This window comes from Melitaea cinxia, chromosome 17 (genome assembly GCF_905220565.1).
Source record: "Melitaea cinxia chromosome 17, ilMelCinx1.1, whole genome shotgun sequence".
In the NCBI taxonomy this organism is placed as follows: domain Eukaryota; kingdom Metazoa; phylum Arthropoda; class Insecta; order Lepidoptera; family Nymphalidae; genus Melitaea; species Melitaea cinxia.
Window position 1 is genome coordinate 11,096,721 of NC_059410.1, and position 13,239 is coordinate 11,109,959.

The 13,239-nt window shown below is 35.4% G+C and overlaps 1 protein-coding gene and 1 long non-coding RNA gene across 2 annotated transcripts; both read right to left on the reverse strand.

Moving 5' to 3' along the window:
• Nucleotides 1-676: 676 nt before the first annotated feature.
• On the reverse strand, nucleotides 677-12,900 carry LOC123661549 (putative ribosome-binding factor A, mitochondrial). The gene is made up of 6 exons (XM_045596507.1): nucleotides 12,612-12,900; nucleotides 12,327-12,528; nucleotides 11,379-11,547; nucleotides 10,354-10,493; nucleotides 9,672-9,935; nucleotides 677-931 (listed from the first exon to the last, which is right to left on the reverse strand). The coding sequence occupies exons 1-6, from the start codon at nucleotides 12,704-12,706 to the stop codon at nucleotides 767-769; spliced, it is 1,035 nt and encodes a 344-aa protein (XP_045452463.1). The 5' UTR covers nucleotides 12,707-12,900; the 3' UTR covers nucleotides 677-766.
• Nucleotides 9,166-9,665, reverse strand: LOC123661550. Its single transcript, XR_006744353.1, has 2 exons — nucleotides 9,479-9,665; nucleotides 9,166-9,435 (listed from the first exon to the last, which is right to left on the reverse strand). It is a non-coding gene; the product is annotated as an uncharacterized LOC123661550 (long non-coding RNA).
• Nucleotides 12,901-13,239: the final 339 nt, after the last annotated feature.

The following is a 13,239-nucleotide window of genomic DNA, read 5'->3' on the forward strand; positions in this document are numbered from 1 at the left end:
ATTTCGTTACGTGACTCGTTTGCAAATACTTTATTTACTCACATAGGTATGTGTCTCGATCCCCAACCCAATAACAATTTGAGCAGAGATTGATTTGTACAAATAAAAATTTAAAATATTTCGTTGTATAGGCAGTTATTCTTTACTGAAATAATATGTAGAAATGTGTACCTACAGCCATATTTGCATTTAAATTTTTTTATTGTTATGTAGTCCTGTCAATCATTATTCTCTCTGTGCACGTGTGGAATTATATAATTGATATAAATTTATTGATATATTTTATATGTTCTTAACTCGACTATCTGGTTCATATAGTTCGCTATTATCTATACCGATATTATAAAGCTGAAAAGTTTGTCTGTTTGTTAACGCATTAAGGAACTAATGGTTCAAATTTAAAAAAAAAATCTAAAAATAACCCACACTAAAACTAAAAATAACCCATTTATCGAAGAAGGTTATAGGCTATATTTTCCTCAAATTAATACATGTGCACAGCTAGTGGGTTATAAAGGCTAAACAGCAATCTCGCTTTGCGAGAATCTATAAACTGTCACATCCAGGTAAAAAAATAACCATACCCTCTTGATAAGGCTTTATTAAACTAAATTGATGGAGAAAAAAGTTAAAACTTAAACTTCATGGGTTGACATAATTAAATAAAAAAGGCAAATAAAAGCAATCATGTTTTATTTTTATATTAAACTATTTATATACATCTATATCTTTTTTACAAAAGCTTGTTACGTAATTTATACTAAAATTAAATCTTATTTTGCGTATCGTATTTCTCATCGTACGAGAAAGGATCATCTTCTTCGTAATCTTCTTCATACGGTTGTTCATCATTAATTTCATTTTCAGCGCTCGTTACATTTACAGCATCGCGCTCCTCTCGCATTCGTTTTTCTATCTTCTTTTGTAAAATCTAAAATATAATAATTAAAAAAATGTATAGAATATATCAAATATTTTTCCTCTAAAAATGATTTTTAAATGCAGAAATGTGTCGCCTTTTACTGCAGTTACCGAATCAAAGTCGTTACTTAAATCGTTATTTATGTTCAATAAATGGATGGAATGGATGTCGACCCTAGAAAGCCACTAAAAATGTATTAATTATTTTTTACATAAAGGCAAAAGAATATTATTTACCATCATTTAACTAAATGTACAAAATATTTGAAAAAGCTAAGAAACACACTAAAACGATAATTAATTAACAGGAATATAGCAGTTAACAAACATCATTAAATTATTTTATTTTTTTAATTACTGCGTAACAATTTGCTATCTCGCCTAACCATATTTTTATATTAATATAGTCTTACTTTTTACATTCTAATTAAAACACTTTATTCTTTGTTGCGTTACGTTGTAATGACGTGAGTACAATAACCTCTTTGATAGCTATAAAAGTTATGAATGGATAAACGAATTGTATCATATCTCTCGTTACTAAATTGTAACGTGTCTACGTTGCCAAAACAACTTCAAATAGCCGGCCAATTGCAGAGAGGTCACCGAAAATCGGTTCCCAAAATTATCAAAAAAAAACTAATTACGCTTAAGCCTGTAATATCCCACAGCTGGGCGTAGGCCGCTTACCCCGTGTAGAAGAAGGATTAGAGCCTCATCCACCGCGCTGCTCCAATGCTGGTTGGCGAATATATTCCCTACTATGAGTAACAATCGATATCAGGTTTACATAATAACAACCGGGACCGACGGCTTAACGTGCTCTCTGAGGCACGGTGGGGAGACCCACAAGGACCGCACAAACACCCAGACCACGACAAAGGACAAACATCTGGATGGCCAATACAAATGTTTGTCATGTGCGGGGATCGAACCCACAACCGCCAGCGCAACAGCTACAAACCAGTGCTGTGAGCGTTGGGCCGGGACCGGGTAAGGCGATCATGATGGAAGTACGTCCCAGGCACCGGACAAAAGGGCTGGCCTCGACGACTCTATCACTGAGAGGGGGTCCCAAAAAGCCGAGGCTAGCGGACGGAACCCGTGTCCAGTTTACTTTTTTATCCCACCGGAGAAAAAAGTAAACTGGTGGGGGCCTGAACTGGAAAGACTCAATAAAAAGGTAAGGCGACTCCTAAACAGAACATTGAATTCATGCGCCAATCTGGACTGGGACAAATTCAAGAAGGCCAAGTCCAGATACAAGAAACGATTAAGGTATAGAAGCACCGACTCGTGGCGCGGGTAAGTAAGGTTCTAGTAAACCAATCTAGCCAGTTGAGGAGCTCCCTGAGAAATCCAGACAACACCTTCATGGGCATGCCGGAAGAAGCAGAGTGCATCCTGGTACACACACATTTCCCAGGCTGCCATATCATGCGGTCGGTTGATAGGCTCGAGAAGGACGAAGCCCCAACAGGGGAGCAATGGGATTATGCACTCAAGATAGTAAGTCTATCAAAAGTTAGATGGGCCATCAACAGTTTTGACTCCTTCAAATCCCCAGGGTTGGACGGGGTCTTCCCAGCACTTTTAAAGTGGGGAAGCAACCGACTGGCCCAAAGGCTTACCACTGTTTTGGTAGCCTGCTTAGCTCACAGGTACGACGTGCCAAAGCAGTGGAGGGAGGTAAAGGTAATCTTAATCCCCAAGCCGGAAAAAAGTGACTACTCCGAACTCAAATTCCACAGACCTATCAGTCTCATATCGTTCTTGCTGAAGACCCTTGAAAGGTTGTGCGAACGGGATCTGACAGAAAACGCCCTAGGTACAGTACGCTTACACCCACATCAACACGCGTACAGCCAAGGTAAATCAACAGAGTCAGCTCTACATGCAGTGGTCAGCAAAATAGAAGAGGCCATTGAAAACAAGGCAATTTGTCTTGGCGCCTTCATCGATATAGAAGGAGCGTTTGACAAGACCAACTTCACTAGCATCTCGTCGGCCCTAGTTAAGCACGGAGTGCACCCGGTAAGGGTTGACTGAATAGGTAACATGCTCAGTAAAAGAGTTATCAAACTTATATCATCTGAGACACAACATGCACTGGTAGCTAGAGGATGGTCACAAGGAGGGGTGCTTTCCCCACTACTGTGGAACATAGTGGTAAACGACCTATTAACCAGACTGAACTAGCACAACTACTTTACGATCGGGTACGCTGATGATATCGCCATTTTAATTAGCGGCAGAGTCAGCAGTACCGTGTGCAATGTCACGCAGCAGGCGCTACGAATTGTGGAGAGATGGTGCATAGACAACGAACTTACCGTCAATCCTAGAAAGACGGAACAGGTAATGTTCACTAACAAACGACTACTGGGAAACTACAACCCCCCCTAGACTGTTCGATACGGAGCTACAGTTCAGCTCGGAGGTAAAGTATCTAGGGATCATTCTGGATAGCAAACTGAACTGGAGCAACCATCTCAACAGCAAGATCGACAAAGCTACAATAGCCTTCTGGCAGTGCCGCAGAATGATAGGTAAAAGATGGGGTCTATCCCCAAAAATCACTCTGTGGCTGTACCAGTCCGTCATCAGGCCAATTATCAGCTATGGTGCAGTGGTTTGGTGGCCGAGAACCAAACTAATCACCGGTGAAGCAAAGTTACAACTACTTCAAAGGCTGGCTTGCATGGTGACTACGGGCTGCATTAGGACCACTCCGACTGCGGCCCTGGAAGCCCTACTGAACTTGCCGCCGCTGCATCTGTTTATCCAACAGAAGGCGAGAGCGCCTGCGGTAAGACTCACGAAGCTAAACCTATGGAGGAACGTAAAAGTAACACACACAGGAATACTTGACGAACTGGCAAACAGGGAACCGCTCATCGAAACGGTTACGGACAGGATATCCAAACAGTACGTATACGATAAAAAATACAGAATACAATTACATGAAGACCCAGGGGAGAGCCTCAACCATAAAGAGGTAAGAATCTTCACAGACGGGTCGAAAACATCAACAGGTACAGGTTCTGGGTACAGGGTTTTCCAATCCGTATACTTTCTGATAGTAGATCGGTCCTGCAAGCCCTACAGAGCGACATTATGACATCAGGGCTAATATACGAGTGCCATCGAGCTCTGACGAAGGTAAGTGAAACAAACACCATTACCCTTCAATGGATAAAGCGCCACAGTGGATCGCGAGGCAACAACGCGGCCGATCAACTGGCGAAGAATGGTTCTGCCTCTGCCTTACGGATGGCTGCGGAGCCAGCTACGACACAAAACCAAGTTAATGTACCAAAAATATTGGACAAACCAGGGCACTACACCTCGGGACACCGAGGTCGCTCCAAGAAGTCGTCGACAACTTGAAGGGTCTGCTAGGGTTCCTCAAGGAGCTAGGCTGGCACGAATAGTGTCTACAGCCAATCACGCAAAATAGGCGCATTAAGACGTCGAATTGCTGAAAATAGCCCGTGTTTATCAACATCAACATCATTACTCTATTATTAGCTATACGCAATGCTATTTACTTATTTGCACAAATAAATAAAAACGGCCTTCGAATTATCAAGTGATAAATTTTCCATTAAATTACTTTGTATCAGCGTAAACAGTGTAGTTGTTATGATCAAGGACCAATAGTGCAATAAACTTTGATAATCGTAAAGAATTAAATGTAAACAATAAATTATTGGACCAACAAGAAACTGACTCACGTCTCATTACGCAGTTTATAACATTTATATGGATATATAGTTTTCGATTTGAATAATACAATCATTCGAGCTTTAAACAATCGGTATGGAAATCAGACGTTTTGAATATATTATTTAATATAACATTGTCCTCGTCCTTTATAGCAACTGCATTGTATGACAAATATTTTACGTCCGGCAAAGGGTACACAGAAGTGAGAATTACAAAATTTAAAAAAAAATACACGGTGAAAACGAGTGGCGAATTAGATACCACAAGGAAATCAGTAATAACATAGTAAGGGTGTATCACCAATTATAGTTAAGGTTTATCCTGAACATAAGTTACAAATATTTTTACAGTAGGAGGTCAATTAAACTTGTTTTTCTCAATTAATAAACTACGACTTTTAGATTCATATTTTCGAATAGAAATATCTCGTATAATTCGATGGTCGATAATTATGTTTGCTCGCAAACCGAAAAAAACAACTTGAATTATATCAACAAATAATAAAACGTAGATGGACTTAAAAATAATCAAATAAACATGCATTATTAGCGATAACTCAAAAAGTACTTGTCAGATCCCAATTAAATCTAAATGGGACTACATGATACGCACCACCATTCGATTAAAAAATAATCATAATAATCGGTCCAACCAGTAAAACGTTCTGAAGAAACATACATAAAAAAATACAATCGAATTAAGAACTCCTTTTTCTGAAGTCAGTTAAAAATAATAATCTATGTATATAAAATCATTAGGTACTTGACTTATTACGAAATCTCAAAAACCGCTGGACGCATAAGTGGTAATTTATAGTTTGTAGGTGGTCGCTGAAAAGGGATTTTTTGATTGGGCCGGATTAAAGGGGTCTAAGGGCTCCTAGAAGTTTGCTTGAAAGTCATTCATTTTTTATACTACAAGCTCGAAATTTGGCAGAAAGTTTGTAAACGCGACAAGGGCTACATTAACGCTGTCTAGGTCTAAGTGCTCACAAGTTTTTACAAATGTTCTTTATTTTTCGTGCTATGGCCTTAAAATTTTACAGAGGTAGTTAATTGTTAGTAGACGTCCACTAAGAATGGATTGGCCACCGGGCCAGACAAAAAAGGTTTTCCAAAAATTTTATAAATGTCCTTAGTTTTTATGCAACTAACTTGAAAATCACCACAGGTAGTTTACAATTAGTAAACGTCCGCTAATAAAGGATTTTGTGACAAGACCAGCTTAAGGTGGTTTAAGAGCTCGATAAAGTTTGCATGAAATCTTTCATTTATTTTGTACAAACACTACAAGATTATAATTAATAGAAGTCCACCAAGAACAGATACAGTTGCGGAAATTTGGGAATTCTATATGGTAAAATAGGAGATTAGTTAGTATTACCAAAATTACTTAAAAATGGCTTAGAAATCCTGAGAGAAGACTGTTTTTCGCTCGACTGTTTCATGAAGATTAATTGAAAGCGCTGCAAGCAATTTGGTAGCTCTAGCGCATGCAAGGTGAACCATAAATGTGAACTAAGATATCCTAAATCGTTGTAATATAATGAATATGCACTACTTTTGTTCCTCTCTTTGTAAATATTATCAATTTCTACGCGAGTCAGCCCGTGGACAACTGCTAGTATATCATAAACGTCATTTGACGACGCGCTAGCGCAGCGGTAACAACATTAGCTTGTAGCTGTTGCGCTAGCGGTTGCGCGTTAGGTTTTCGCACATATCATATATTCCTTCAAATAGCGTTATCCACAACTTGTGAAACAGGCCAGGTATATATATGGTTAACAGTGCACATTTTAAAAATCTTGTTAAAAACGTGACTTTTTTGTAACACTATATTGAATGGATTGCATCCTAAAAACCAACAATTTGGATCGACTTATCTTAACTTCACACCGGCACCATCACATGATTTAGCCTGTGACATCCCACAGCTGGGCATAGGTCTCTTTCTCCATGTAGAAGAATTGGAGCTTAATCCACAACGCTGCTCCAGTGCGGGTGCGGGTGGATATATTCGCTACTACAAGTAGCGATCACTATCAGGTATTTATGATAACAACCGGAACCAACGGCTTAACGTGCTTTCCGAGGCACAGTGGAGAGACCCACAGGGACAGGCATCCAAACCGGAAGGAAATATTTGTACAAATACAAATATCTATCCCGTGCGGGATTGGAACTCACAAACCGTCGGTGTTTTAGGGGACTACACGCACCCCTAGACCAGAGCAATTGTTGCGGAGCCATACCAACACGGTAGGGACTATTTAGTGTTTGTTTACAAGAATTTTATTAAGGTCATTAATACAACACTGTAATAAAGCAATTTTGTTATACCCAGTGGCGTGCATTAAGTTTTTAGACAGGGTAGGCAGTCAAAAAATATGAGCCACACTGCACTACTTACTTTCTCGCAATTTTTTCCTAATTTATTTCAATTTTGTTGGGAATAGAGGCTTTTAGATAATTTCAAGAACAGACAAGTAAATTATTGGACACGTAAAGTGCGTTTATACTTATAATGCAGGCATACAAATACACGTACAGCAACCAACTGATACTTATCAAACAAATCAGTTACTCGATAGACTGATCTCATAAGGCCGGCTTTGTGTCAAACATAGGAAATCATTGATAACACTATTAATTAGTTACGAAATTGTATGCTTAATGAAAGTACTTGTTTATTTATTAATAAATGAAAAATTATAACGTCATTGTTATTTATAAGTTAAATCGATACGCCTGAACAATTTTTAATTTAACCGTAAAATCGAACGTGTTGAATTTGGATGCACTATTTACTTTCATGAAACACACATCTCCGTTACATATTTCACAAGTAAACTTAATCATCACTAATATATTATTATTTTCACTAATAACAAGAACGCACAAACGAAAAATTCAAAGTGAATTGTCATAATATTACTCTGTGGAATGATTCGTAATTCGTATGGCGGATGAGATTATGCGACCGTGTCAAAAATCATAATTATTAGTAAAAACGGTATCGAATTCAGGACAATTTGATTTGACAGGTTATTCTTAGGCAGCTGGCCGGCTGTCATTGTTAAACCAACCAATGTTAAAAACACAATACTTTGTTCGTATTCCATATGACGCGCGACATTATAAAATTGTAGGATTATATAATGTCCTACTGTCATTGCTACCATTTCGTTACCGATTGTAGGCAGAAGTTTCATAAAAGGCCCGTCGTCGATTCGCGCGAAGCGCTGATATCGCATATATGACGGCGGGTTTTTCAAATTGAAGCGGATTTAAATTGAACTATGGTTTTGTCTTTTTCAAAAATATGTAATGTTCATGTTATATATATAATTTTTAGTAACATGCCAAGGTAGGCAGTGCCTTTCTGCCTATATGAAATGCACGCTACGGGTTATACCCTAATTCATACTACGAGAGAAGGCAACTTTTATTATATGCTTAATTTCAATAAGAAAAAAAAAACAATTGAGTGATAAATTAACAAAATGACTATTAATTAATAAAATATATCTAATTGATTTCTAATTAATTTTGAAAATGGTTGATTCCACATGAAGGAAACGTGTTTCTTGATACACAATATTCCATTTAAAATATAAATAATATATTAATAAGATGCCATGGAACTAAATTTTGTTTTGCAGTAAATAACAAAATTGACTTGATTAATAAGTGTATTAGATTTAATTTACTTAAAAAGTAGATAGAAATTGACGTGATTTGATACCGTGTTTATAGCTAGTGATTCCTTGGTAAGATTAGATTACTAATACAGACTAGACTGTAAGCCGCTAAAAAAAAGAAAAGTAAGAAATCTACTTATTTTGCATCACTTCTTGTGACAAGCTTATGTTCACACGCCAGCATGACGAGGCTTAATGCGATATAATCAACCGATAATAATCTATGTAAGACAGTATTGACTTACTACTTACATACTTTAACTTATAAACTAATAATTGGTGTTAGTTATTAAAATCCTAATAAAATACATTTATTTAAATCCCTAAATAGCTTTTCGTTTTGCTTTCTTTTTTCTTACTTTAACGTGACAACGTCTAATAAATCGATGAACGCCGGCTACATGCACGAAAAAGGATGACTCAATTGTCCCGTTACGCTCATTGTACGCTTGCGCCGCATCTATCTCTCTTCCACTCGAATGGCCTAAGCGGCCGAGGACATGTTTTGAGTTTTTGACATAACAAATCAAAAGTATAACGAAAAATATTTCTTTTAAACGTTGTCACGTTAAACTATCGTCCGTAAACAGACACCATTTTTTTTTTTTTTTCGGAAAGGAATTTATAAAATTTCGAAGAGATTTTTAATAAGTAGAAAATGAATAGCTATTTACTATCGTTTTTTTTTTCTTTATTGTGTGAGAACTTTTGTAATAGCAAATGATATTCATAAAAATATAGCTACTCTAAATTTAATCGTACTTGTAAGAACCTACGAATGAAGACATGGTTTCGTTTTTTTTTTTTTTTTAATTAGTTAAAGATTCAGAGAAAAAAGAAGAATCAGATTACTAAACTATAGTCATTTTAAGAAAATAGAGAATCATCGCTGTCAGTTAGCTTAGCCACGCTTTTTGACTAATCAAATTGTAGAAAATTAGAACAACCTTTTCAAAATTGACCGGTTAAAATAAGAATTCTGGCAGGATTACCTTAAGCTTTTTATGTACATTGTGATAGTCCTTTATATCATGTAATTTACTCGTAAACAAATATCTTAGGTGCTATCATCGAATTACAAACTGCGCGTGAAATTATCTTTCCATCAGGTCTCACGTCGATTACGAGATGACTAACTTGATACAATACTGTTGTGCCCCTCGCTGTAGCTGAGATCATTATTAGTTACCATGCAAAGCCTGAGCGGGCAACTAGCCACTACTATTATGAAAACTACAACTATACTAGACTCTTATAATAAAATAATAAATTTTACTACTCTACTACAATAGTATTATTGTAAAATAACATAACAAACCTGTCGCTTTAATAGGAACTCTGCAAGATCTTTCTTTTGTTTCCCAATATCGACTGCTTCGCTCGAATTTATTGTGTTCATTGTTCTATAACTTATCACAGGAGATTCATCTTGAAGACTAGTCCAGGCATCTTTCGTTTTTTTCCTTGCAGCCATCAATCTGTTCATAATTTTAGCATGGTCTAAACCGAACACATTGTGAGTCATTTCTGGTATTGGCTCCTCTATTATTGGTTGTTCTTCTTCTAGTTGCTTTATTTTTGCCTAAAAATATATAAAGTACATAAACACTATAAATACGGCTCAAAGGGCCAATTTCATAGCATTACTTTACAGTTTAGATTTATTAGAACTAACGTTTAACAAAACATATATATATATATATATATATATATATATATATATATATATATATATATATATATATAAACTATTAATTTGAGCCCATGAAGATACTTTACAATTAATTTTTTGATACATAAAATATGATATCCACCACCCCACCACCGGATCACCAACCCGCCTGCCCTTTGTGGGCTTTGACTATGGGCAAAACACATACGTGAGCCAAAAATGGCGTGAACTTGTGGAAGCCTATGTCCAGCAGTGGACTGCAATAGGCTGAAGTGATGATGATGAAAATATGATATACAAAAAAAAAAATTAATGATGATCTAATCACCTTCATTTCCGGTGACAGTTGTGTGTGTAAAGTAAAATCTGTCTTCAATAAATGTCCTATTTCTGTAGGTGTATATTCTTCACCATAATCAGCCATTGACAAGCGCCGATCGAGATCCACTAATTTTGCTTCTTGTTTGTCTAAAAATATAAGAATTTACAATAAAACATAAAAACAAAAAAAAAACAAAAAATATATTGTGTCTATTTTTACCAAAACTATAGATCTTTATACGTTTAATTTAAATTTCAAATAAGTGGTAGTGGTGGTAGCTTTACCTTAAACATAAATAATTTATTAGACTAATGTCATTATAATTTGTAAAAGTAAATCAGAAGTGCTTTTGAAGCTTACTTAAATAAAGATATTGAATTATAATTATTATGCAATAATTATTATTAACTGAGTAACAAAGTACTAGTCGTGCCCTGCAGTTTTATCCGCCTTGATTTGAGCAAAAAGCGTACTAACATATTTTTAAACCATTAGTGTGCAACTCGGGCGACATAAACGCGCGGCGCGACGCGGTGTCGTTTAATTTGATTTTACAATATCTCCCAAATTATGCATCTAAATTAAATGCTATAAAAGACAAAGTTCATCCTCACAAAATTGCCTGGTTGATAAAGTATTTTTCATTCATAAGGATTAGCCAAGCATATGAGCCTGGCTAATAATAATGCAATAAAATCACTTTTTAATTTTTTGTTGTTATGTTGTGTTTTTGTGTTTGTTTGTCACGTGATGACTCCCATGACCATGGTTAAGAAACTTAATAAACCCCGATAAAATCCGAAAAAGTTGTTTCATTATAAAGTAGTAACTAGTTTAAAAAAATGTAGGCATAAGATTATAATTACTAGTAAAATAGCTTGAAAAGTGGAAACTATTTAATTCTGATGTCGTTACACACGCACATGCACCAACACACACATATACATACACACTTTTACATATGCAATAGAAGTAATATTGAGCTCATAATGTTATTTGTTTTTAATACTCACATATTGAACAGAACATACCTTTAACAAAAACAATATAAGGCACTTCTCCCATAAGCCTCAATGTTGACAATTCATGTCTTAGTGGCCCCGCTATTGAATTAAGAAGACTTTCAGTCTCTTCATCAGACGAATTTCCCTTGCAGACCCAGGACACATTGATTGTCTTAAAATCTGGTGTGATTTTTACCTTTAAATTAATTTTTGTATTATTATTATTAGTTTGTGTAACTACTGACATTTTGTAGCTTTTTAGTTATAAATGTAATATAAACATAAGAAATATTCTGGTAATATTATTATTATTATATAATTAATAATTATAAATAGAATAGAATAGAGAATATATTTTTTAAATATTCTAGTAATTATAATAAATAATGAAATACTGTAAATAAAGACTACAATTTACTAAAACCTACCTAAAAGTATATATTTATACTATAGTACTGTAGCTAAGGGGTATGAAAAATAGATGTTAGCCGATTCTCAGACCTTTTTCAGACCAGAAGAAAATTTTATTAAAATCGGTCGAGCCGTTTCGGAAGAGTTCAATGTTTAACACCATGACACGAGAATTTTATAAATTAGATGTATTACTCTCACAAATAAACAAGTGTCTTCTGAAACTAAAGTTTACTAACCAGCGTTTATAAAATCTAGCTAATTGTGAATCAAAAATAATAATGCATACTTGTCACAGTGATCACACACACACAAAATAGGCGCAATGTCGTCGTCGGAAACCAGCCCGTGTTTACATATCATACCATACCACAGTGGTCACAACCAGGGTTGTTGCAAAATTTGCTCTAGATATTTGCTACTGTCTGGCTGTTTGTGTATTGTGTGTATTTCTGGACCCCTACATGATAGTAAATTCTTGGGGCCATTAAGTGTAGGGCACTTACAGACACTAAACATACAAATTATAAGGACTTGTTACAGACTATGCTTATTAGACTATACCTTAGATATTTCTATCCCATGGCCGACCACATTCATTGATACAGTCCCAGTAGACATAAGATCAGTGATACTCTTCATAAAGAGCTTATTGAGCATGGCAACTCTTCGGATACCACGCTTTCCTGGTTCATATTTTACTTTCGTTAAGCTTTTTATACTAGGCAAACCAGCGTCTTCGACATTATTCGTAGGATACCATTGCCTTATAAAAGAAAAAAAAAATTAACCTATATAAGCATTTACTTTTAAGACATAACATTAATTTAAAGAAAATAGACTAATTACTTTTTACTCTTTGGATTGAGCAGTTTACAAAGTTTGACTCCTTGTCTTTTGTTGTTATTTAGGACGCAAGAACAGTGATAAAACCGACGAAACATGACTATAGCACACAAACTATTTTATATTAATCTAAATATTTATGATCTTGTTATAAACTATATAAAACTTTGTTTTCTCTTAAAAGATTTTTGGCAAGAACATAGCTTACAACATTATGTAATTCAAATACAATAACAATAACTATCAATATCTAGATACGTATTTAGAAAATATAAACTATAACACATAATAATATAATTTTGCACCAGCTACCGATACGTCAAAAAAAATCAAATACCTAAGTCAATGTCAATTACAATATCTATACGCTTCTTGTCTATATCTTGATATCTATGGTGATTACAATCTATTCGTGGTAAGGAAATACCAAGAAGCTTATATTTGTATACACACTACTTACTTGTATACAGCACTAAATTCCCGTCAAAATCGATCCAGCCATTTCAAATATTGGCCGGAACAAATGAACAGTCAGCCAAAAATTGTAAAATTGTTATTTTAGCATATGTACCGTGTATACTGTATACATCCATATGCATTTAGTAAAAAGCAGTTATTTTAATATTACAAA

Bases quoted from the DNA above. Each gene is read 5' to 3' on its own strand.
- LOC123661549 (XM_045596507.1), bottom strand. From the start codon at position 12,706: ATGTTTCGTCGGTTTTATCACTGTTCTTGCGTCCTAAATAACAACAAA. The intron at 11,548-12,326 runs GTATAGTCTAAT...ATTAATTTAAAG, and splicing joins ATGGGATAGAAATATCTAAG to GTAAAAATCACACCAGATTT. The intron at 932-9,671 runs GTTTGTTATGTT...ATTATATTTTAG, and splicing joins AGTTCCTATTAAAGCGACAG to ATTTTACAAAAGAAGATAGA.